General features: G+C 36.8%; 1 protein-coding gene across 2 annotated transcripts in view; it reads right to left on the reverse strand.

The window, feature by feature from the left end:
* Positions 1-1039: 1039 nt before the first annotated feature.
* LOC126272574 (uncharacterized) overlaps positions 1040-23667 on the reverse strand; it is a 123438-nt gene continuing 100810 nt past the window's right edge. For both annotated transcript variants that reach the window (XM_049975498.1, XM_049975497.1), the window contains exon 4: positions 1040-1417. In XM_049975498.1, the coding sequence (XP_049831455.1) occupies positions 1291-1417 (127 nt within the window). In that variant the 3' untranslated portion in view covers positions 1040-1290. The remainder of the gene's footprint in view (positions 1418-23667) is intronic.

Below are 23667 nucleotides of genomic sequence, written 5' to 3' on the forward strand. Positions count from 1 at the left end.
GTTTCTTTTCTTTTTCTTTCTTTTTCTTAAAGAAAGAAAAAGACAGTTGGAAATCACCAAGACAAAATTCAGTGATGAAATCATGAGAAAAGCTCTGCATTAATACTGCTAGTATTGCATCAACATTTGATAATCATCAACATTTTACTTGAGGGTGACCATGTTCATTCATTACTGTCACTATTTTTTCAGGTATCAGAGCCATCTTACATCAGTGGAGTAGCAGCAGAAGCAGTTACCAGTGAATTTCTAGGTTGCTGTCGGCTTCATCATAACTGTCACCAGAAGCAACTGTCTTTCCTGTCTGCCCTCTTAGCTGAGTGGTCAGCACAACTGACTGCCGTGCAGTGGGCCTGGATTTGATTGGATTGGATTGGCTGGGTTGCAGATTTGTTTCCACTCAGGGACTGCATATTGTGTTGCCCTCATCACTTCATCATCATAGACACACAAGTTGTCCAATGTGGCATCAACTGAAGAGACTTGCAACTCAGTGGCGGAACTTTCCAGGTCTGGACTCTGGCCATCAATGCCATATGATTTTGTTTCACTGTCTTTCCTCACTCATGTTGACTTTAATGGGGAAAGTTAACTACATGTTGTTGAGATTGAGGAACAAGTAAAATATCAGTATTATGAAACATGCATCAGTGCTGTACATGCCTACCTTTAACTGTGAATTTAGCATTGTTATTATTATTATTATTATTGTTGTTGTTGTTGTTGTTGTTGTTGCTGTCGTTGTCATCATCATCCACTTTTCCCATATAGCTAGTCTAAAATAGTAGACAATTCCAGAATCAGTTTTTACAATGTGTATCTTATGCTTCGTGTATCTTCTGTGCTGGAAGAAACTTTTCTAAAGAGTTTAATAGTGTTGATTTTTCTTGCATTTTGTTCATAGTTGATGTGAGACAGTGTTGATCCTTCTCCATACTGTCTGAAATATCTTCCAAAAAATGAAGGTATGAAATATCTGTGACTGGGTTCATTTGGTTCCCATAAGTTAGATACAGCATTTAAAACAGATTTTCTTCTATATTTGGAAAACACATATCACAATAAACATATATATGTACTGTCATTCATTTTACAATGTAATTTATGTGAAACTATACACAAGAAATTGTATTAAACACTAATGTAAAGCTACAACATTTGACTTTAAATCACAGTTAACTTTTTCAGTCTCTTGTGTTAACTCAGTAGAAAGACACCAGGGTAATGAAATGGTGACAGCTGACTTATTCCCCTGAGTCATAACACAGATAAACAAGATCACTTTTATAGTCACTTGTTTCCACTAGAGGATGACGAATGCGAAGGAGGTGGTTTTCCAAGCGACAATCCAAGGCTGTGATGATGCCAACAAGTTGGCACCTTCCTTAGCTGACTCTCATTCACAAGTGTTGTGTGTCTGTACAAAATAAATACATAACTTTTACTTTTGACTTATAAGTGTATAATACACAGTTTCTACTATTTCACGAATAGCAATTATTTCTTGCAAGTCAGTCATGTTATGGAAATACCTTGGATCAAAAATAAATGAGTATGTGAAATGTGGCTTTGACATAGGGTCAGCCATGGGTAAAATGATTGGCAACAACTAACATAAAAAATCTACTTACAAAATTTTATTTAAAGAACCATTTTTCACTGAGGAATCTAGGAATATCCTGCACCCCCTACATATCACTTCCACACTGACTGAAAATAAAATAATGTTAGGTACAACTCAAGCATAGACTTACTTCCCAGTAATGGAAAAAAATGAGAACACTCAGTTTATGGTTCAAACTAAAGAAATTTTTGCTACAGATATAAATTAAATGAAAAAGGAGAGCAAGGGTAACCTTGTTGGACACCTTGTCTCATTGTTGTCTTTTTCTTAACTCTGTTGATACCTACAGAAATAGATATCAAGGTCAATAAGAAAAAGGCTAGGACAAGAAAAGGCACCTGAAAAGGCTGACCTCTCTCCCCTTAATTTATTTACAAAAAGTGCAGAACGAACAGTAAAAAGCGGCACCAAAGAGCTCAAAATTTACGTTAAACAAATATATTGCATTCCATTTGCTCTTGGTATAGTAGTCTTAGAACTTTCTGAAAAGGACCTGAATTATATGTAAAAAAAGTTACTGATGGGCTTGGATAGCGACAGAATGAAAATAAATGACAAGACTAAAACAATGGTGAGAGATACACTGAACAGAGACATATGGGTGATCATTAAGGTAGAAAATAAAATGCTAATGAAAACGAATGACTTCTGCTACTTAGGAAGTACAGTAACACATTACAGGAGTTGAAAGAGACTTCAAACTACAGAAATGAGCAGTGAGGTTAATATGTGGCATCTCTAACAGAGCATCATGCAGAGGTCTCTTTAAGACTCTCAGGATATTTATGTTACAAAGCAATATATATACTCACTGATGATGTCAGTAGCCAGGAACAGGGAATTATTGCAGAAAAACTGTCACATTCACAAGCATAACACAAAGCAGGGGAAAAATTTCCACCAAGCCTCTGCAACTCTCACAAATGTCCTTAGGGGAGTAACCGAGTCAGGGATAAAAATGTATAACAAGCTTCCCAGCAGTATAAAAAAAGAAAATCAATAACTTGCAGGTTTTCAAAAGGAAACTGGAAACATTCCTCAGAGAACAAACTTATTATAAAATGAATGAGCTCCTACAGTAATAAGGTATATTTTTGAGTAAAGAAGGGGGAAAAAAATCTTTTTTATGCCATGAACGTAAAATTGTACACTCCTAACATAAATAATATGATAAAATGTAAATTCATTTATATGACAGGTTAACATGTATACTACCATTTATTCTACACTATTAAGTATTCACTTGAGATTACTTATCTGATGCAGATAAAATTTTTGTATTTTAATTTGAAATGTAAATTTCATTATTTATTTTTGACACTGAGATAAAAAAATGTGTTCTTTCATTCATCTGCTATTTTAAGCACTCACCTGGACATATAAAAGTAAAACGCAGACTGTAATATTGTTTATGTGTGACTTTTTGTGCACACTACTGTGTATGTTTCTTATTTATGACGTAACTAGTTATAGCCTGCATGTATTGCAATACCTCTTTTAATTTCCAAATAGATGCACATATACAAAGCAGACACACATTTACATTTTCAAAATAAATGAAAGATGATGATTTTTTTGTACATTAAATTAAATCTGGAATTACTCTTTGCCTATAGCTTCATCTGTGCATTGTGACACACACACACACACACACACACACACACAAAGAGAAGAGAGAGAGAGAGAGAGAGAGAGAGAGAGAGAGAGAGAGAGAGATAATACACATATTTTTTCACTAACACTTAACATATTTCACACATATTCCATTGTTGTTGCTGTTGTTGTTGTGGTCTTCTGTCTGAAGAATGGTTTCATGCAGCTCTATGGTACTCTATCTTGGGCAAGCCTCTTCATCTCCAGATAACTATTGTAACCTGCATCCATCCAAATCTGCTTATGGTATTCACCTATCATTCTCCATCTGTGACTTCTACCCCTTGCACTTGTTACCAATATTAAATGGTCTTGATGTCTCAGAATGTATGCTCTCTACCAATCGCTTCTCTTAGTCAAACGTGTCACACATCTCTTGTCTCCACAATTCCACTAAATACCTCCACATTAGATACACAATATATCCATCTAATCTTCAGCATTCTTCTGTAGCACCACATTTCAAAAGCTGCTGTTTACTTCTTGTCCAGACTATTTGTTGTCCATGCTTCACTTTCATACATGGCTACACTCCAGACAAATACCTTCAGTAAAGATTTACTAACACTTAAATCCATATTCGATATTAAAAAATTTCTTCTCTTCAGAAATTCTTTCCTCACCATTGCTAGTCTACATTTTATATCCTCTCTAGTTCAGCCATCATGAGTTACTGAACAAAAACAATAGTACTGAACAAGGAAAAGGGACACAAGGTTCATAAAATTATAGTATTCCAAGTTAACTGACTGCAGGAAAGAAATATCAACAGGTAATTTTTTGTAGTTTATACACGTGGAATACTTTTAAATTATTAAGTGTGATCTGTCTCTTATCTGTGTTATGACCATAATAAATTTTTCTCTATAGAAAGTGAGACATATGCCATATTTGGCAGAAATTCCTTCAGGGTTTACAGAGACAACCAGACATGTCTTGGCACACATGTAACTATACCCTAATTCCAATGGTTAAATATCATTGTAACTATCATCAATAATTGCTCCCTTCCAGTATGAAGGATGGCAGTGGGCAGCAATAACATGATTCAGTGAACTTACAAAATTGTCAAAGTTGCACAGAAGTTTGTTTTTATTTGAGTGGTGACCAGTTTTGGACTTCTGTCCATTATCAAGCCATCCACATAAGTCCTAACATAACATCATAATGTTTGTACATGGCCACAATGCTTGTGAGTGGCTAAGTGCAAGATACATTTGCATATGACAGTCCAGTACTACATGCACCAGTAAGTCTAGTGACTCTGAAAACCATGGATTTGATACAAATGTTGGTTGTTATCGAATATCTTTACATGTCACATTTTCTCATTCCTCCTCCCCTCCCCAGCATTTGGGGTGGTAGGGGTATATTACCACTAAAATATTTTTATACAAATAATTATACAAATAATGCATCATGTATACACAAAATTTTATTGAAATTTCTCCAAATGTTTCTGTGTTAAGCTTCTGTGTCACCCTATTTAACCCCCAGCCCAATGTGTGGTAGACGCCAATCACTTTTATTCTAGCAGACATAACTATTCTCAACTTAAAAGAATTTTTTTTTTAAATTAAAAAGGATTTTCAGGATGTTCTTCAACTTAACATAAGATTCTAACCCCTCTTCTCTAGGTGATAAGACTCTCTGCAAAAGAGAAGAGTTCTACCTAAACAGCTCCATAACACACAATAGTGTGCACATAAGCAAAATACGCTGCCTTTGTACCCATGTTGACCAAGACATCAATGTGAGTTCACTATCATGCTCCTCAAACCTCTGTAGATGATTCTGCCCTAGTGATATTAACAGTTATCCTCATGGAAGATATCATTGTCATTGTCAAGGTGTCCAGCATGAAGGGAAAGTAGGTATTGCATAATAATGTTCATGTAGTCCATAGCTGTTATATTACTTCTACAGCTTCCACAGAATCTCAGCCAAATGCAACCATAACAGTACTGCTACCATTGATCTATTTCCATGGTGCAGTACATCATTCAATCATCCATTCACATTGACAATGGTGTGTACAGATGTGATCAGCCACACAATGTTACAACAACAATGATTCGCCTGAACAAGCAACATTTTTCCATTGATTCACAGTCCAATCTTGACACAACTAAAACTGAAAATGTAGTTATGTCACCTGCTACAGAGCTCAATGTTCTTCAATGTGCACTGACTGGTGTGCTCTGAAACACTTTTGCCTCTACCAGCACTGTACTCTGTTATCAAATCTGCCACAAATCACCACTTAGTCTGCTTTATAGGGCACTCAAGCCTCCAAACTCCATGTTCAGTTGTGAGACATGGACCCCAATGCCTCATTGCCTGCTCTTGATTTCACCATCCTTCAACTATTTTCCACAGATGTTTACTGCAGTAACAAGACAACAGTCAACAAGCTTCACTGTTTCTAAAATATTCTTGTTGAAGTGCCTTGCCAGAACAAACTTCTCTTAGTCAGATCACTTATGGTAGTGGATTTCTCTATTTGCAGACAATATTGTCATTAGAATGATTCACCATTCATTTCATCTCTGCTGTACACTTTCTTTAATGCAACACATGCCAGTAATGCAACCAGGTAATTCAGTCTCTCAGTGGACAACAGCCATAATGTTTTGGCACATCAGTGTATCTTAATGAGCTGTAATTATGAATTATAAGAGCACCTTATTGATGGATGTAGATGACACCAGCATGGTGAATGAATATTTGGCAACTGCACACACAGATAACCTCTTTCAAACAGTGCTTAAGAGGTTTACCATTAATTCACTTCATTCAGTTTCATGAAAGCCATAAGAAAAGAGAGGAATTTATGGTGTATTACAGAAACATATTTAATGAGAGCAGACAGCACTAAGCTCATAACTTTAAACTGAACTGAGAATGTCACACAGTTCACACCACTAAGATACTGAACTCATTTGACTATACTTTAAGAATATTTTCTTATACTGGTGACCAGAAAAGAGTGAAGGCATCTTATTTAGCTATACTCCATTATGTGTTATGGAGCTACTTAGGTAGAACACTTCCCTTTGCAAAAGATCTTCATCACCTAGAGATGAAGGGTTAGAATCTTATGTTGAGGTGATGAACCTCTTGCCACAAATTTTTTAGGCAGTTGAGGATACTTACATTTACTAAAAAAAAGTGATTCACACTATATAACAGTAATGGCTGACTGCAACGCCAAACATTCTTCAGTAGGAAACTTTAGAGTGTATACAAGAAATTGTATAGGGAACATGGTAATGGAATTCATTGAGAAAAACTGAATGTGTAATCAAACATATTCTTCAAGAAGATCCCAGACAGAAAATTGGCATGGAAGGGTCACATGGAAATTAAATTGAGGCTGATTTTGTATTGCCAAACAACAAATGAATTATGCAGGATGTGTTAGTTTTGAACAAGTTCAGGATTTCAAGTGACCCTAGACTAGTAAGATGCAAAATAAAATTAGACACACAGTCAGAAAGAACTAAACTCACTAAGCTAAACTCCCATTTCATTGGGCTTAATAAATTTAGGTGTAAATGAGGTGGAAAACCAAATAAAATTAATATCAGTAAATAGGTTAAGCATCTAGAGAATGAAGAACCATTAACTTAAATATGATAAATGGTGTTTTGTAAGGTTTGTACTGGAAACAACAAAAAATGTTGCAGGAGCATTGAGGAACAAACAAAATGAATCTGAGTATGCAAGACAGTCGATGAATAAGATGAAATGATAACCGTTGTTGAAAATTAACTGAACTAAATAAAATTATTTAGAGTTGTTTACAAGGAAATGTCAGAAAGTAGAATGAGGCATCATATCACAGGAGTTATGTTGATAGAAGGCTAGGTTAGAATGAACTTGTGAATTTACGAGCCTGGATGACTCCTGGCTTGGGGGTGAAGGAGGCCTTAGCAATTGAAGTATGTAATTTTACATTATTGGCTCAATGGAGCTCAGTCTGGACAGAATGTGAGGAAATAATGAGCATTCAGTAGATAATGGCCTTGAAAATCCTAGAGAGGGACCTAATGACCAAGTCAGCAATGGGAAAATTAATTACTGCAGATTTGCCTTCTGCCACTGATGAAATATAACTCAAGGTTCTACACATAAAAATATTAAAAATAGTCTTCTGGAACTACATAATAAATGATGATATCAAATTGTGTGCCTTGAAGTCACAAGTACAGTGCACGACACTGAACAAAGTCCACTTTTTAACTAAGTGATTTTTGTGAGCAATGGTTGCAAAAATACTTTAAATTACACTACTGGTAAACCAAAACTGCTACAATCACAAACAATATGTTGGATGTAAGCTGGACCCCTACAGTGAATACATACTAATGCCAATTGTCTGTAGCTTAAATTAATCCAGAACATTAAGCCTTTAATTAAAACTGTTTAATTAAATTGAGCAAAATGGATTGCTCTCTACAATTATACATATTATGAAGATAGCATGAAATGTCCTTTGTCTTCAACATTATGAATATGAGTTTAGATATGTAAGCTACTTCAGTGTTAAATTAAGTATAATTCAGTTTTATTGAAACAAGTCTTGAGTTAAACTGGCCATATCTTAATTGCGTAGGCTTCCGTGGTCAGAGTCAGTTGACATAAACGTTTCCTGGGTATGGTACCAAGTCATATTGTACAAAACTACTGCTGGAGAAAACCAATCTGTTTTCAATGCCTAAGTGATGCCCAAAACATAACACGCGAGCTTAAAAGGCTATGCACAATATTTCTAGCCAATGGCTACAGCCATAAGTTGATCCACATAGCCTTATCAAAGACTATATGTAAGCAAGATATGGAAGAAATGGACAAACTGCAGCCAGCAGTGTATTTATATTATGTGAAAAATGTCACTGACCAAATAGGCAAACACCTTTGCTGGGTTGGGGTGCAACCTGTTTTTTATAGTGGCTGCAGGATCGCAGATGTTCTAGGCTCTACTAGGAACAAGTAGCCAGTAGCAATGTGCATTGGGGAACACGGGTGCTATATTTTTCTAAGGCAACATAACAAGCAGTGGTAGAACATCAGCAAGATTGCGGAAAACAAAATTCAGTGGAGCCTGTTTGTTGGCCAAGCAGCCAGTCATGATGGAATGTACAATTAGAGAGGCCATTGAAATACTTAAACACCCTAAGAACATGAATAGAGTGGATGGACTCAGGGTTGTCCCATCTTAGCTGCCAGCAATCAGGGACCAAAAGAGCGCACTGTCAACATGAGGCATGGGCGTTGGCATTACCACCGAGTAACTGCTGCCATGGGGCCTATGTCCAGCATTTGGTAAACAGGAACCAACTTCTCATTCACTGATGACCACCAATCATAGCACATAATACAAGAGCTAATAGACAACAGAGGTTACACTCTCCCCCTCCACCTCAGTAACTTATTAAAATAAAGTTCCCTCTCCTTCTTCCTTAAGTGACCAATGAAATAAACTATCTTTTTTAAAAATTATGGTGTAATGGCATGTGCAGTGAACAGCAATAACAAAATATAAGGGGCACTGCATAGTTAGAACGTACCAGTAGACCCAGAAGAAGGCCGCTGCAACCATAACTGAAATGTTGGTTTTCTCAAGCAGTAGTTTTATACAATATGACACGATACCAACCCAGAAAACTTTTATGTTGACTGCTCATATATTGAATTTGGTGAGTTTTATACATATGCCAGTAATGCCATGTAAAAGAGCAGGTAAGCATGCTCTGATCTGAAATATAATATTTCTTTGTGTAGTAATATTTTCTTGTATTTATTAAATAAATCAATTGTGTACTATGTTACCATATCATATTTTTATAATTGATGTGATATTTATGTGAAACCGATTTATAACATCGGAAAAAGAGCTGTGTGGAGTGGCACTCCTTTTAGTATGCATCAAATTAAGAAAACATAGAATTTAAATGATGGTCACTGTAAAAAAAATTTAAGAACTGTAGGTAGGATTAACACTAGAATGGTTGAAAGGGTCAAAATGACACCTGCTTTTTTTTTTTTTTTTTTTTTTTTTTTTTTTTTTTTTTTTTTTTTTTTTTTTGAGTTCACTGTCATATTCAATTCATTTTCTTTGTTAATGAAATTATATGACTTTTTCTAATTTTTTTCCTCTTTCTGAAGATGTTTTAGTGTTTACAAAATATTTTAATTTGCTTTTCCACTTCATCCAGTATACCTAGAATGGCAGAAGGGGTCAAATTGACCCCAGTGTAATTTTGTCTTCTAAATACAAGTAAGTTATCCAGTAACAGAGTCAACAGTGAGCAGTAATGCAGATAAGTTGCTGCTCATTGTTGCAACTTGGCACATATACATTCCAGTCTGCCACAGCTTATGATGTTGTGTCACTCAGGCAGTCTTTGACCATGAGACATGTTTTCAGTCACGTATTGTCAAGCATGGGGTTTCTGATGAAGAAGTGTTAAATCTCTCAGAGAATTCCAAAGCTGAATCTGAAATTGACTTCACTGATGAAGATGATGATTATGTACCTGACACAAGTGAAGATGCAGACATTGTGAAGGAGGGTTGATTAGTGGAAGAGGATTCAGATGCTGACATACATCAACAGTCACCTCTTCCACCCCAGCAGGCACAGTTGGAAGCATCTACAAACATGATTTTGAGGGATGGAACCTTGTGGGACATTGGAAATTATTCATCTTATGGAAGGTGGTCAGCTGTAATGCTCTGAAGGAGAGAGGAAGTCCCACTGCTTATGCTTGCCAATGAGTAGACAGCTCTGTCATCAGTGTCTTCTGTCTTATTTTTGATCAAGCAATGCTACATCTCACCTAGAAATACTCAGAACCAAATTCTCAAAAAGTACTAAAAAGCAATGACTGGACTGTATCACTTGAGGAACTGGAGAAATTGATAGTCATCATATATGTTTGGGGTGTATTGTGCACAAAAGGTATATCTGTGGATGATCTCTGGTCACTCTCTTGGGGGCCTGCTTTTATCAAGGACATTATGCCATGGGGTTGATTTCAGGAGCTTCTCAGATTTCTCCATTTTGATTAAAAATCAAACTGCACTGAATGCCAGGCAGCCAACAAATTCACTCTTATATCTGAAATTTGGGGAAAGTTAATTGAAAACAGTATTTGCACTTACCGCCCTGGAGAAAATATAAGCATTGATGAGCAACTGTTATGAAGTAAAGCAAGATGCAGGTTTACTCGATTCATATCCAACAAATCATACAAATGTGGCCTCAAATTCTGGTTGGCTGTTGATGTAATGGCAAAGTATATTTAATGCTTTCCCATACTTCGGGACAGAGGACATGCACAGAGAGAAACAACCACTTGGATAACACGTCATTCTGGGTCTCATGAAGCCATTTGTAAATCAAGGAAGAAATGTGATCACAGACAACTTCTTTTCATCTCTTCAACTTGCTAACAAAACTCAAATAAAAGAAAACTTCATTAGGTGGTAGAATGAACAAGATCCACCATGGAATTTCTGATGAAGTAAGGAAGCCAAATGCTGAAATACACTCCCCCTCAATACTGCACAATAGTGGCAACACAAACTGCACCTTGACTGTATACGAAGGAAAGAAGAATGAACATGTCATTGTTCTGAGTACACTGGATGCTGAAGAAGCAATAAACAAGGAAGGAAAGAAAAAACCTAAAACTGCAAAGTTCTACAATGCAAGAAAGTATGGGGTGGACATGGTTGATCAAATGGCCTGTAAATATACTACGAAAGTTGCATGTAGGAGATGGTCAATGAATTACTTCTATACATACTGGACATGGTGGCAATAAATGCATGGGTCATCTATAACATGGTAATGAACAAAAAAATGGAAAGGAAGAAGTTCAAGAATGAACTGGCACATGAACTCAAGGAAACAAAAGGGCAAGAAAATCAGGCAAAGGAAGAGGATATGGGACTGAAGTCATCTAGATAGCAGAGGAAGTGCTAAATCAGCCTCTGCAAAGGCTACAAGACCAGCTAAAAATGTGAGGGTAAAATGGACCAAATATAGTAAATGTATCTACAAGGTTGTAAGAATAGTTAATAAATTAAAATCTGTAGTTAAGAAACTGATTAGCAGTAGCAACAATAAATTTGTATGATACATTGTTGTTAAAATAAATTATTAATTATTATTTATAATTGTGAATAATTGTTGTGATTACTAGATATAAAATATGGATTAACAAACACTAAAAAATACTTGTTTAAGCCAAATATGAAAATATTTCATGTGGGGTCAAAAGATGCCTTACTGCCATTTTAGGAATGTCAGAAATTTCGCAGTTAACATGGTACAGATCCACAAGGTTATAAATAGGTAGCTTTCAAGCATTTTGTGGCGACTTCTGCTTAGGGTTTTAGGAGGTTTTTCATGGCTGGAAGGTGAATAGATAATTGTCCTTAATAATACCCTCCAAATAAATTCCTAATTGGCATATATAAGAACCCACTCAACTTCACAGAAATAACAATGAAAGTATGAAGAGAATAATGTAACACACTAACAGACCACCACCCTCCATAAGAAGATGGGATGAAAAGTAATAAAAAATTAAGAAAGCACTCTATGGCACCTGAGTCATGTGAGATCCTGGAGAAGTTGGTGGGAAATGCTGAGTCTATATAGGCCTTGGGTTGTTGTTGAACTTAGTTTCTAGGCAACAAGTTAACCACACAGTTTTGGTACTTTGAAATTTTATGGGTGATAGAATTTTGAGCAGTATGTTGGGAATCATACATTTTCATTCTGATTTCAAGTGGTGTAAAGTTACGTGACTGGTGGCTTTGTTCATGATGAAATTTTGCAGACAGTAAAGCAGCATCATTGATGGACTTTAACATTACAGCAAAGCCATGACTTAGTTTCTTGTCCTGTTTTCACTGTAGATAATCTAACCAGAGAATCTATGTAAGCTCTTTACGAAAACTTCACTGCACACAGCTCTTATTTCATTTTCTGATTTTAAGCATTGGAACTCATACACTAGTATGAAATTGATAGGTTGCTAACCACCATGCAGTGGAAATGTTAAACTGCAAACCAACAGAACAAAAAGTCTACTGAACATATAGGGTTTCAGACAGGAGGCCTTCTTCTGAAATAGACAACATACACACACACATTCACGCAAATGCCGCTCTCTGGCTGCTGAGGCTTGGTGCCTGAAGAGACTGCACTCAGCAGCCAGAAACAGTAGTCATATGTGTGTGAGCTACATTTGTGTGAATGTGTGTGTGTATGTTGTCTATTTCACTAGAAGGCCTTCTGGCTGAAAGTTTATGCATTTAATAGTCTTTTTGTTGTGCCTGTCTGCAACTCAGTATCTCCACTATATGATGAGTAGCAATATACCCTTTTCATAATATTATCATTATTTCATACTGGACTTTGCATTGTCAGAGCTCATATAGGCCTACTTTTATTAATAATTTGAAACAAATCCACACATATTTTCATGATTTAGTTTGAACGGTGTGTAGAATTCAAAATTATCTTTCCTACTTTGTCAACTAAAGTCATTAATTTATTTCTACAATTTTTTGTTTAACTTGTTTATTCAATTACTTTTGGAATAAATGTCTGCCTCTCTGTGTGTAATTGGTGCTTGCCTGGTAAAACCCTGTCTTAAACAGCTGATGCTGGTATTAAGGCTTATGCATAGCATTGTATAATGCTCGACAAAGACAGCAGAACCATTCTGTACATCAGGGACATTCACTAGCCTGAACATCAGTTAAACATCCAAGTAAATTTGAAACTATTTACTCCTTTTGTGATGAGTGTGGTGTACATTCAAAAATTGGTAGACATTACCAGAGGTATTTGAAATTTCTTCTAAAGTGCGTATGGGGTACCTAAAGAAATTGACATTGAGATAGTAGACAGTGACAGTAGATACACTCTGAAAGCATTACAAGAAGCAGGGCATGCAGTTGATAAAAGGAATGAGGAAAAGGCCCTGGATATGACTGAAAACAATAAATAATAAAAGCAACGGCCAATGAGGCAAAAGCAAACCATGAACAGTTGTTCCAAGAATGTTAACAAATAAATACCCCACTCATACGGTTATAGTTGGTGGGGACTTCAACCTACCCTCGGTATGTTGGCAAAAATACTTGTTCAAAACCGGTGGTAGGCAGAAAACGTCTTCCGAGATTGTCCTAAATGCTTTCTCCGAAAACTATTTCGAGCAGTTAGTCCACGAACCCACGCAAATTGTAAATGGTTGCGAAAACACACTTGTCCTCTTAGCCACAAACAATCCAGAGCTGATAGAGAGCATCATGACTGATACAGGGATTAGTGATCACAAGGTCATTGTAGCTAGGCTCAATACCATTTCTTCCAAATCCATCAGAAACAAACGCAAAATAATTTTATTTAAAAAAGCAGATAAAGTGCCACTAGAAGCCTTCCTAAAAGACAATTTCCATTCCTTCCGAACTGACTATGCGAATGTAGACGAGATGTGGCTCAAATTCAAAGATATAGTAGCAACAGCAATTGAGATATTCATACCTCATAAATTGGTAAGAGATGGAACGGATCCCCCGTGGTACACAAAAAAGGTCCGAACGCTGTTGCAGAGGCAACGGAAAAAGCATGCGAAGTTCAGAAGAACGCGAAATCCCGAAGATGGGCAAAAATTTACAGACGCGCGAAATTTGGCACGTTCTTCAATGCGAGATGCCTTTAATAGGTTCCACAACGAAACATTGTCTCAAAGTTTGGTAGAAAATCAGAAGAAATTCTGGTCGTATGTAAAGTACACAAGCGACAATACGCAGTCAATACCTTCGCTGCGCAGTGCCGATGGTACTGTTATCGGCGACTGTGCCGCTAAAGCGGAGTTATTGAACGCAGTTTTCCGAAATTCCTTCACCAGGGAAGACGAATGGAATATTCCAGAATTTGAAACACGAACATCTGCTAGCATGAGTTTCTTAGAAGTAGATACCTTAGGGGTTGCGAAGCAACTCAAATCACTTGATACGGGCAAGTCTTCAGGTCCAGATTGTATACCGATTAGGTTCCTTTCAGATTACGCTGATACTATAGCTCCCTACTTAGCACTCATATACAACCGCTCGCTCACCGATAGATCTGTACCTACAGATTGGAAAATTGCGCAGGTCGCACCAGTGTTCAAGAAGGGTAGTAGGAGTAATCCATTTAACTACAGACCTATATCATTGACGTCGGTTTGCAGTAGGGTTTTGGAGCATATACTGTATTCAAACATTATGAATTACCTCGAAGGGAACAATCTATTGACACGTAATCAGCATGGCTTCAGAAAACATCGCTCTTGTGCAACGCAGCTAGCTCTTTATTCGCACGAAGTAATGGCCGCTATCGACAGGGGATCTCAAGTTGATTCCGTATTTCTAGATTTCCGGAAAGTTTTTGACACTGTTCCTCATAAGCGACTTCTAATCAAGCTGCGGAGCTATGGGGTAACGTCTCAGTTGTATGACTGGATTCGTGATTTCCTGTCAGGAAGGTCGCAGTTTGTAGTAATAGACGGCAAATCATCGAGTAAAACTGAAGTGATATCAGGTGTTCCCCAGGGAAGCGTCCTGGGACCTCTACTGTTCCTGATCTATATAAATGACCTGGGTGACAATCTGAGCAGTTCTCTTAGACTGTTCGCAGATGATGCTGTAATTTACCGTCTAGTAAGGTCATCCGAAGACCAGTATCAGTTGCAAAGCGATTTAGAAAAGGTTGCTGTATGGTGTGTCAGGTGGCAGTTGACGCTAAATAACGAAAAGTGTGAGATGATCCACTTGAGTTCCAAAAGAAATCTGTTGGAATTCAATTACTCGATAAATAGTACAATTCTCAAGGCTGTCAATTCAACTAAGTACCTGGGTGTTAAAATTACGAACAACTTCAGTTGGAAGGACCACATAGATAATATTGTCGGGAAGGCGAGCCAAAGGTTGCGTTTCATTGGCAGGACACTTAGAAGTTGCAACAAGTCCACTAAAGAGACAGCTTACACTACACTCGTTCGTCCTCTGTTAGAATATTGCTGTGCAGTGTGGGATCCTTACCAGGTGGGATTGACGGAGGACATCGAAAGGGTGCAAAAAAGGGCAGCTCGTTTTGTATTATCACGTTATAGGGGAGAGAGTGTGGCAGATATGATACATGAGTTGGGATGGAACTCATTAAAGCATAGACGTTTTTCGTCGTGGCGAGACCTTTTTACGAAATTTCAGTCACCAACTTTCTCTTCCGAATGCGAAAATATTTTGTTGAGCCCAACCTACATAGATAGGAATGATCATCAAAATAAAATAAGAGAAATCAGAGCTCGAACAGAAAGGTTTAGGTGTTCGTTTTTCCCGCTCGCTGTTCGGGAGTGGAATAGTAGAGAGATAGTATGATTGTGGTTCGATGAACCCTCTGCGAAGCACTTAAATGTGAATTGCAGAGTAGTCATGTAGATGTAGATGTAGATGTAGATGTTAGCATACCAGGATGAAACTTCATAGTTCAAACAATGCTTTCAGTTTTATAATTGACAAGAAAGAGAGCAGTGAAGATGTGAAGAACTATAGGCCTATTAGTCTTTTTTAGGTGTATACAGAGTTTTTAGAAAAACCTTTACTAACTACCTAGAAAGGTTGAGTCTTTTTACCAGAATAATGTCTCTTTAGAAGTGAGTATAGTACAACAGACCATACAACATTTGATTACAAGAGTGTCAAAACTTCAGAACTGAAGGAAATTAGTGAATGGAACTATATTTCATCAGAATTATTTTCTGAAGGCTTGTAAGAGGTCTTCAGAGAACTAAACTGACAGATGAAAATAGGAGAATAAATTGATTATCTGACCCTCCTTTGATTTTCAGGTGATACTGTTGTGTTGCTTAAGATCCAAGAGAGCTTCAGCAAAGAATGGAGCAACTGACTGAATACCTTTGACTACCAACCAGATGAAAGTAATATAGAAATCTAAGAGATGTCAAAACATTTTTATCTATGCTCCGTCTACTATTTTCTAGTGTTAGTCACCTTTCATTTCATTATTTGGCACTTATTTAACTTAGTTACTGGATGTCTCCCTTGTCACCACAGATTTAACTTAATATAATGAAAGAAATTTGTGTCTGTTCATAATAGGAACTTTATTTATGTGTTAACATATTTTAATTGTTAATGTACTGTGGTTTCTGAGAATCAAATTGGAGATTGGTATGGCTTCAGTTTCCTCTTTTCAGTTTCCTCTTTTGTATGCTAGCACACTAATCATCATGCTGTAAGAGCTGGTCCTTACTTGCACTTAACTGATGGGAATTTGGGACAGAGATAATCAGAACTGATTTTAGATAAATTGGATAAACTCTAAACCATAAAATAAATTGTTCACAACAAATCCAGTATAGCAGCAAAAGCTAAATCACTGCTCCTGGGTGAGAAGTTCATTGTGTTACATATTACTCCAGAATCTGTGTAATCCTATGTTTGTCTTTCTGTCAAATGATGCTGATGAACAATTCTTAGATAATTAAATAGAGACATTTATTGAGAAATGAGGTAAATGAACAGCTTAGGGAAGTAATATGGATATAAAGCAGATTAAGTAATTTACTGAGGTATACAAACAAATTTCAGACACTAGAGTATGAATTAATGTCTTAGAGCAAAGTGTGGCAACATCAGTGATCAGAATCAAATCTGACCAAGATACTGATTATTTTAATCTTTAACCTAAACTCAGGATCTTAGTTCCAGCAGTTCCCACTAGCTTCTTGAGTTGTGTGTTTCGTAGTAACATGCTGTGTATCTGGCAGATGTATAATCGTGAAAATAAAATGTGGGATTCTTAGCCAGAAAGTCACCATGAGTCCATATTACAAAAATACCAATGTACCTAAACCAAACCAGAGGCTGAAGGCTTACGAACCTCAGGCAATCCCCCTTCAAGTGACCCACAAAAAGGTTGGCATATGAAGAGGCCATCCTGGTTCCCATGGTCATACACCTGGTCTATTTATATGTCTGCCTGCCAGTGAATCAGGTTTAAACCATTTATTAATATCAGAGAAAAATTGATTAGCAGCCATTTCTAAATTTGTATTTGACTTGCTTTTTATTGCAATGTTTGTATCATCTGCTAACAAAAGAAACTTAACATCTGGAAGTGTAACAGATGAGAGGTCATTAATGTATACAAGAAAAAGCAACAGACCCAAGGAGGAACCTTGAGAAATACCACATGTAATTAATTCCCAATGACATGAAGAAAGATTGCTTACTTCACAGGTATTTCACAATAACAACCTTTGTTTCCTGTTATTTAGGTAAAACTCAAACCATTTCACAGCAGTTTTGGTGACGCCATAATACTATATTTTACTTAAGAGAATGCTGTGATTCACATAATCTAAGGCTTTCGACAGCTCACAGAATATGACAGTAGCCTCTCATTTGTCATCTAATGAATTAAATACATTGTCACTCTATACGTAAACAGCCTCCTCTACATCAGAGTCCTTAAGGAACCCAAACTGTGACTTGGATACTGTATTACTTGTAGTCAGACGCTTAAGAAGGCACTTGAACACAACCTTTTCAAACAGTTTTTAAAAAAGTGGGCAAAAGTGAAATTGGTCAATAGTGTGTTGGTGTCACTTCATCACCTTCTTGTAAAGAGGCTTAACTTCAGCATATTTTAGTGTTTGGAAATGTTCTGCTGATAACACATTGATTACAGAAATGTACAGAAATAACTTAAGACAGAACTCAAGTCGCATAATCACTCTTTGAGTAACTTCATTGATATGTTATCATAACCACTAGAATTCTTTGCTTTTAAGAAGCATTTTACTCAAGTTATTTGTAAAGACTGGTTTCAGGTTTTCTATTGCACTGTTTACTAAACCTAGTAATTCCAACCTATCAGTAAAAGAAATATAGTACTTGTTTAGTGATTTGCAACACTACATGTACCTTTTTTGAAAGAAATCATCTTTCTGCCAGTGACTGTTATAAGTTTTTATTGTACTATTGCAATTTTGGCCTTAGGCCATTATCAAGTGATATTATGGCTTTAATCCACATCAACAGAATGTAAGCTGACACATTTGTACATTATGTACAAACTTACATTACAAACTTATAACAGTCACTGGCGGAAAGATGATATCCTTCAAAAAAAATTTTATGACTGTGAACCAGCTACAACAAATTTACTACCTGTACTTGTTACCAATTTTTAGACATATCTGTTTCCATTCCTTTTTGGCCCCACCTGTCTCTAACTTCACTATATCCCACATAGATTTTATTTTGTTGCCCGATGTAATTATCTTTTTCTCATAACAAAGCTGCTTAGATTTTTGGATTACTTGCTTCAATATTGTGCAGTATTCTTTGTAATGCATTACAATGTGAACGTCAGAGGTTTTCCTAGATAGTAGATACAGCCCCCTTTTTGTCCCACATGCTACCTTTATTCTTTGTGTAATCAATGGTTTATTTTTAGACTTCTATTTGATCTGGATTACTTTTAGGAGAAAACTGATTTCAGAAGTGGAAGTAACTTTATTAATAAATGCTTTGTATCAAGTTCATATGTTTGAACAATCTCCAAAAATTATCAAGTTTTGGCTGGTTTATTACCCTCCTGTAGTCAGATTTAATAGATTTTATATTCTGACAAGTTTCAACATATAAGAAGCTGCATGTCATGATCATACCTCTGCTTCTGACACCTAGACTTCATTCCCTAGTTCTAAACAGACATCCAGTATGTGGACAAGAGGGAAACATGATAGCAGACTATATAACCCACATCTATTCTGTCAGTACATTAATTAACTGCTAGAAACTGGCAAACGCATGAGGACAAGAGGGTCATTTGTGTGAATCCTTAGATGATCCCAACACAGGGCTACAGCCTGAGATAATAAGGATACTCAACTCTTGTTGAACTATGATGCGACACATCACAGGGGAATCACAAGGGAGACCGCTCCCACTGATTCTGTTGCCATTTAGGAAATTGATATTTGATAGCCTTCACAATCTGTCATACCGCACTGTTTACAGCACCTCATGTCTCCTTACACAACATTTTGTTGGCTCGGCACTGAAGTAGACTGCATGAAACAGACACAAGCCTGCATTCTTTGCCAGCTTAGTGAGACTGGATGGCACTCATCCCTACCACAAGGCGCTTTCACTGTACCAGAAGGACATTTCCAACATGTACGATTGGACTTGGTCAGCCTTTACCCGAGTCCAAAGCTTACTAATACATTCTATCAGCCATTGACCACATGTCCCATTGGGTGAAAGCAATCTCTTTACAAGATGTAGCAGCCAAATCAGTGGCATGAGCTTTCATGAACACTTGGATTTCCCCTTTCAGTTGCCCTCTATCTATCACAACTGACCATACAAATGATGTCATCACTAATGGAAATGCTGTACAGTGAATGCTCACACTACCAGCCAACTTTCATTCACCTTACTCACCTTTGACACCTGCAGAACTACCTTCATTACTACAGAATTTCCAATGTCACATTAGCAACATTGTCACACCCCCACCTCATGCTCAGGGTTTACATGCAATTTTCATCCACAAGAGGCTAAGCGAGTGCTCCCATGTCATGTTTTAAGAAGATACAGCAACCACACACTAGTCCATACAAAGCACTCTGGTGAGGGAATGAACATTTTTGCCTCTTGTGAAGCAAAAGCCTACAATAGGGTTGGTCCACTGGCTCAGACTTGCTTAGGTGCACAGCACAGAAGAATGACAATCTCTCCCTCCCTCTGTTCCCAACGTCCCCCATCTCCAGTCCTCCCAATATGGGTCTTTACACTGATATATCAGCTTTGATGTTAGGACTATAGGCACATCCACATGCTTCCAAAATTGCCAGTGATGAATCCCGTCACTCCTGCTATGGCAGACCTCTCCACCCCATCATTCTATGAGACTATATGTTGGAATAAACTTCCACCTCCATTTTCTATGCAGTACTCTGAGATGGGAGCAGGGGGAGGTGGCTCTACAGTAGCACTGATCATCAGAATCGACTCCACCCAACATACAGACTGTAGCAACTACAAACATATTTTGATATGTAACCTAAAGTCATCATCTTTGTTTCAGCAGTTCCCATGGCTTCTTGAGTTGTGAGTTTTGTGAAAACATATTCTGTACCTGTTTGATGTATAATATTGATAATAAAGTGTGGAATTCTTTGCCAGAGTGTCAGTACTACATTCTACCTACCTCCAGCTACCAAAGATCAGAACAAAAGTAAAGATTCAGATGAAGCTAAAATCTTGGGTTCCACTCTTGCAATGTTGGAGGAATGTGTTGATGGTTCAGTTGAATGACACACTCATCAAATGATTGGGTCATTTGTTAATGCACCTTTTTTGTTTGATACTATCTGTAAACAATGTATTTAAGAGAAAAAATTTAAATTTAGTACACAGTTACAACTGGATTGATAGGGTAAGTATAGAACTGAATTTTTTGGACACTGTAGATGTAATAGCAATTAATTTGGTCATTAATTAGTATTTAATGTCAATTTATCTGAAACGCATAAAATTTTGTGATCCTAACTTAGTATTGGTGTTGAAGGATAAGATTACTTGGTTCATCACTGTACTCCTTCATGATTTATTTTCTGTACAACAGGCCTTCACTTCTACAATCCTATTTACTTTAAAATCATTTTCTTCTACTATCTCTAGCTATGACCTTGAGTTCATTTACAAAAGAGATATGGTTTCAGTAATTAAGTAACACAAAGTACATATAATGGAAACATAAAAGAGAAATGTTTCCCTAAATATAAACTATAACAACATGCTATACTAGTAAACATTTAAAAAAAGAATAGCTGGGATTATTTGACTATACACTGCATTATGATTTTGGTACAAAAATCTTAGCAGTAGCACAGGTGAAGATTAAGCAATGCCTCACTGGATGAAAAACATGATTTATTATTTTCTAAAATCAGTGCTGTAATAAAAGGTAATCATGTGAATTCATAGCAGCAAAGTTAGCATTCCATTTGGTAACCAAATATACATTTTTTAAAAAGACTACATGAATGGTATTTATATTACTAATGGACTAAATGATGCATGTTAAGCCAGTTCAAGTTGCAAGTTGCCTATCTAACAACTTCCAGAAGCAACAAAAATTTAACTGTCAGTATTATATGTAATTATTGATTGAATTTAAAAAAGTTTCATAATCTACTCATTAAGAGTTTAATCTTCTGTTACAGAATTAACTCAAAAAAACAAGTATTGAATTTCAAAACTATATACACCGTGAGGTAGCAGAACTCAGGGCATGCAAATACCAGGACAACATTTATCCAGTATTTGAGAATTAGAGCAATTAGCAACTTCCAACAAATTTTAAACATAATCTCAAGCCTTTCTAAACTTTTTCTCACCTACATGCTTATTGTCTAATATTTGACACATTAACTCCATTTGTAAAGTGATCAGAAGTTTGAAGTTGTAGGAGAGATAAAAGTAAGAATAATTTTTAAACAAATTGAAAGGAAACAGAGTAAGTGCACCAAGGAAGGAGAACCAACACCTGGTTTGAGGAAAGAGAGATGAGTATACATGGTCCAGCCACATTAATGTGACTACCACCTATGTTTGATCTCATTGTGCAATAACCACTCACAGATGGCAGGCAGTAGCAGTAGCAATGGGTGGTATGTAAAGTATGTCAAGAGAACACAGAAAACAATGCAATTGTTGTTATATTTTGGAAACAGAGCAATTTATATGGCATCCAAAAGAGTATGGTCATAGGATTTTGGGACAAGGATGGAGGCATTTCTGAAATGACTAACTCTGTAAACTGTTCACAAGCTACTGTGGTTAAAGTTCACGAAGCACAGCAAAATGGTGGTGTCTAGAACCAGCACCAATGCAATTGTGGTCCCCCTTGAGCTGTAGATGACAAGGATCAATAATGGCTGCAGAGATGGGTATGGGTGAATAGACATGCACCTGTGCAACTGACCATCCAAATGAACCAAGGGGCTACCAACCATGCTCCTCAATGACTGTTCAGCAGATGTTGCTGAATACTGGTCTCGAATTCAAGTACCCATGCTGACTGCTGTTCATTGGTAATGAAGGCTGGAATACTATAACTGGATCTCCTCTGAGGGATGACAGATGAATCACAATTTATGCTCCATAGAGCAACAAATGTCTGAAGGCAAATACTCTGCAACAACTGTCAGATGGGTCCAGGCTAGAGGACAAAACATTATGGTATGGAAATGTTTTCATGGATTCTATTTGCAATTTCATCACTCTGGAAGGAAGAATGGATCAACATAACTATGCATCTATCTTTGGTGCTGTGTCCACCCCTACATGCAGTTTGTTTTTTCCTCAGCATGATGGCATCCACCAGCAGGAGAATGGAACAAGTCACATGACTCACTGCGTACGTGCATGGTCTGAAGAGCACCAGGAAGCATTTACCGTACCCCTCAGGCCACCAAATTCCCTGGATCTACAACCACTCGAGAATCTGTGGGACCACCTGAATTGGGCTGTCCACGCTGACAAACCTGCACAGCTGGCCATGACACTGGAGTCAGAATGGCTCCACATTCAGATCAATACCATCCAGAACCTCGCTGAAAATTACTGACTCTCTCCCTGCATGTCAGCACTGCAAAATGTGGTTATTCAGACATTAATATGATAGGATGGTGTATGCAGAGGCACCATCACTATGAAAAGAGAGTACAATACATCATTAAATACGTGAAATAATTCTGAGGAAAGAGATGTCATTGATTGTTTATGCAAAGATGGAATACTTAATGTTTTCAGGCTTACTCCAACTTTGTACAGAAGAATCTTGCCTGAGTTGTAGTTGGTTTTTGAGTATAATAATTACAAAATTACTGAAAATGGAAGAAAGTGTTAGTATGTTTGGCTTGAATACAGAAAGTTTAGGAAGCAACAGAGTCACAATATTCAAACTGTAAGAAATTCTAAGACTACTAAGTGCTCCTCAAAATGTATCATTACCTGTATGGTAACTGAGATAAAATTATTTTTGGTGGTTACAGCAAGCAGAATCTAATGTGTTATCACAAAGGCTGCATATTTTTGAACAGATATATCTTATAAATAGGTTTTTGAAGGACATTATTAAAAATGTGCTGCAGTTGCCTGGTGAGGAAAATACATGGAGAAGAAACAATATTAAATGCAAAATATAGGTAAAATAAAATAACTATTTTGCAGTGAATGTTAAGTTTGAATGTGATTTATGTTTAAAAAATATT

This window comes from Schistocerca gregaria, chromosome 5 (genome assembly GCF_023897955.1).
Source record: "Schistocerca gregaria isolate iqSchGreg1 chromosome 5, iqSchGreg1.2, whole genome shotgun sequence".
In the NCBI taxonomy this organism is placed as follows: Eukaryota; Metazoa; Arthropoda; class Insecta; order Orthoptera; family Acrididae; genus Schistocerca; species Schistocerca gregaria.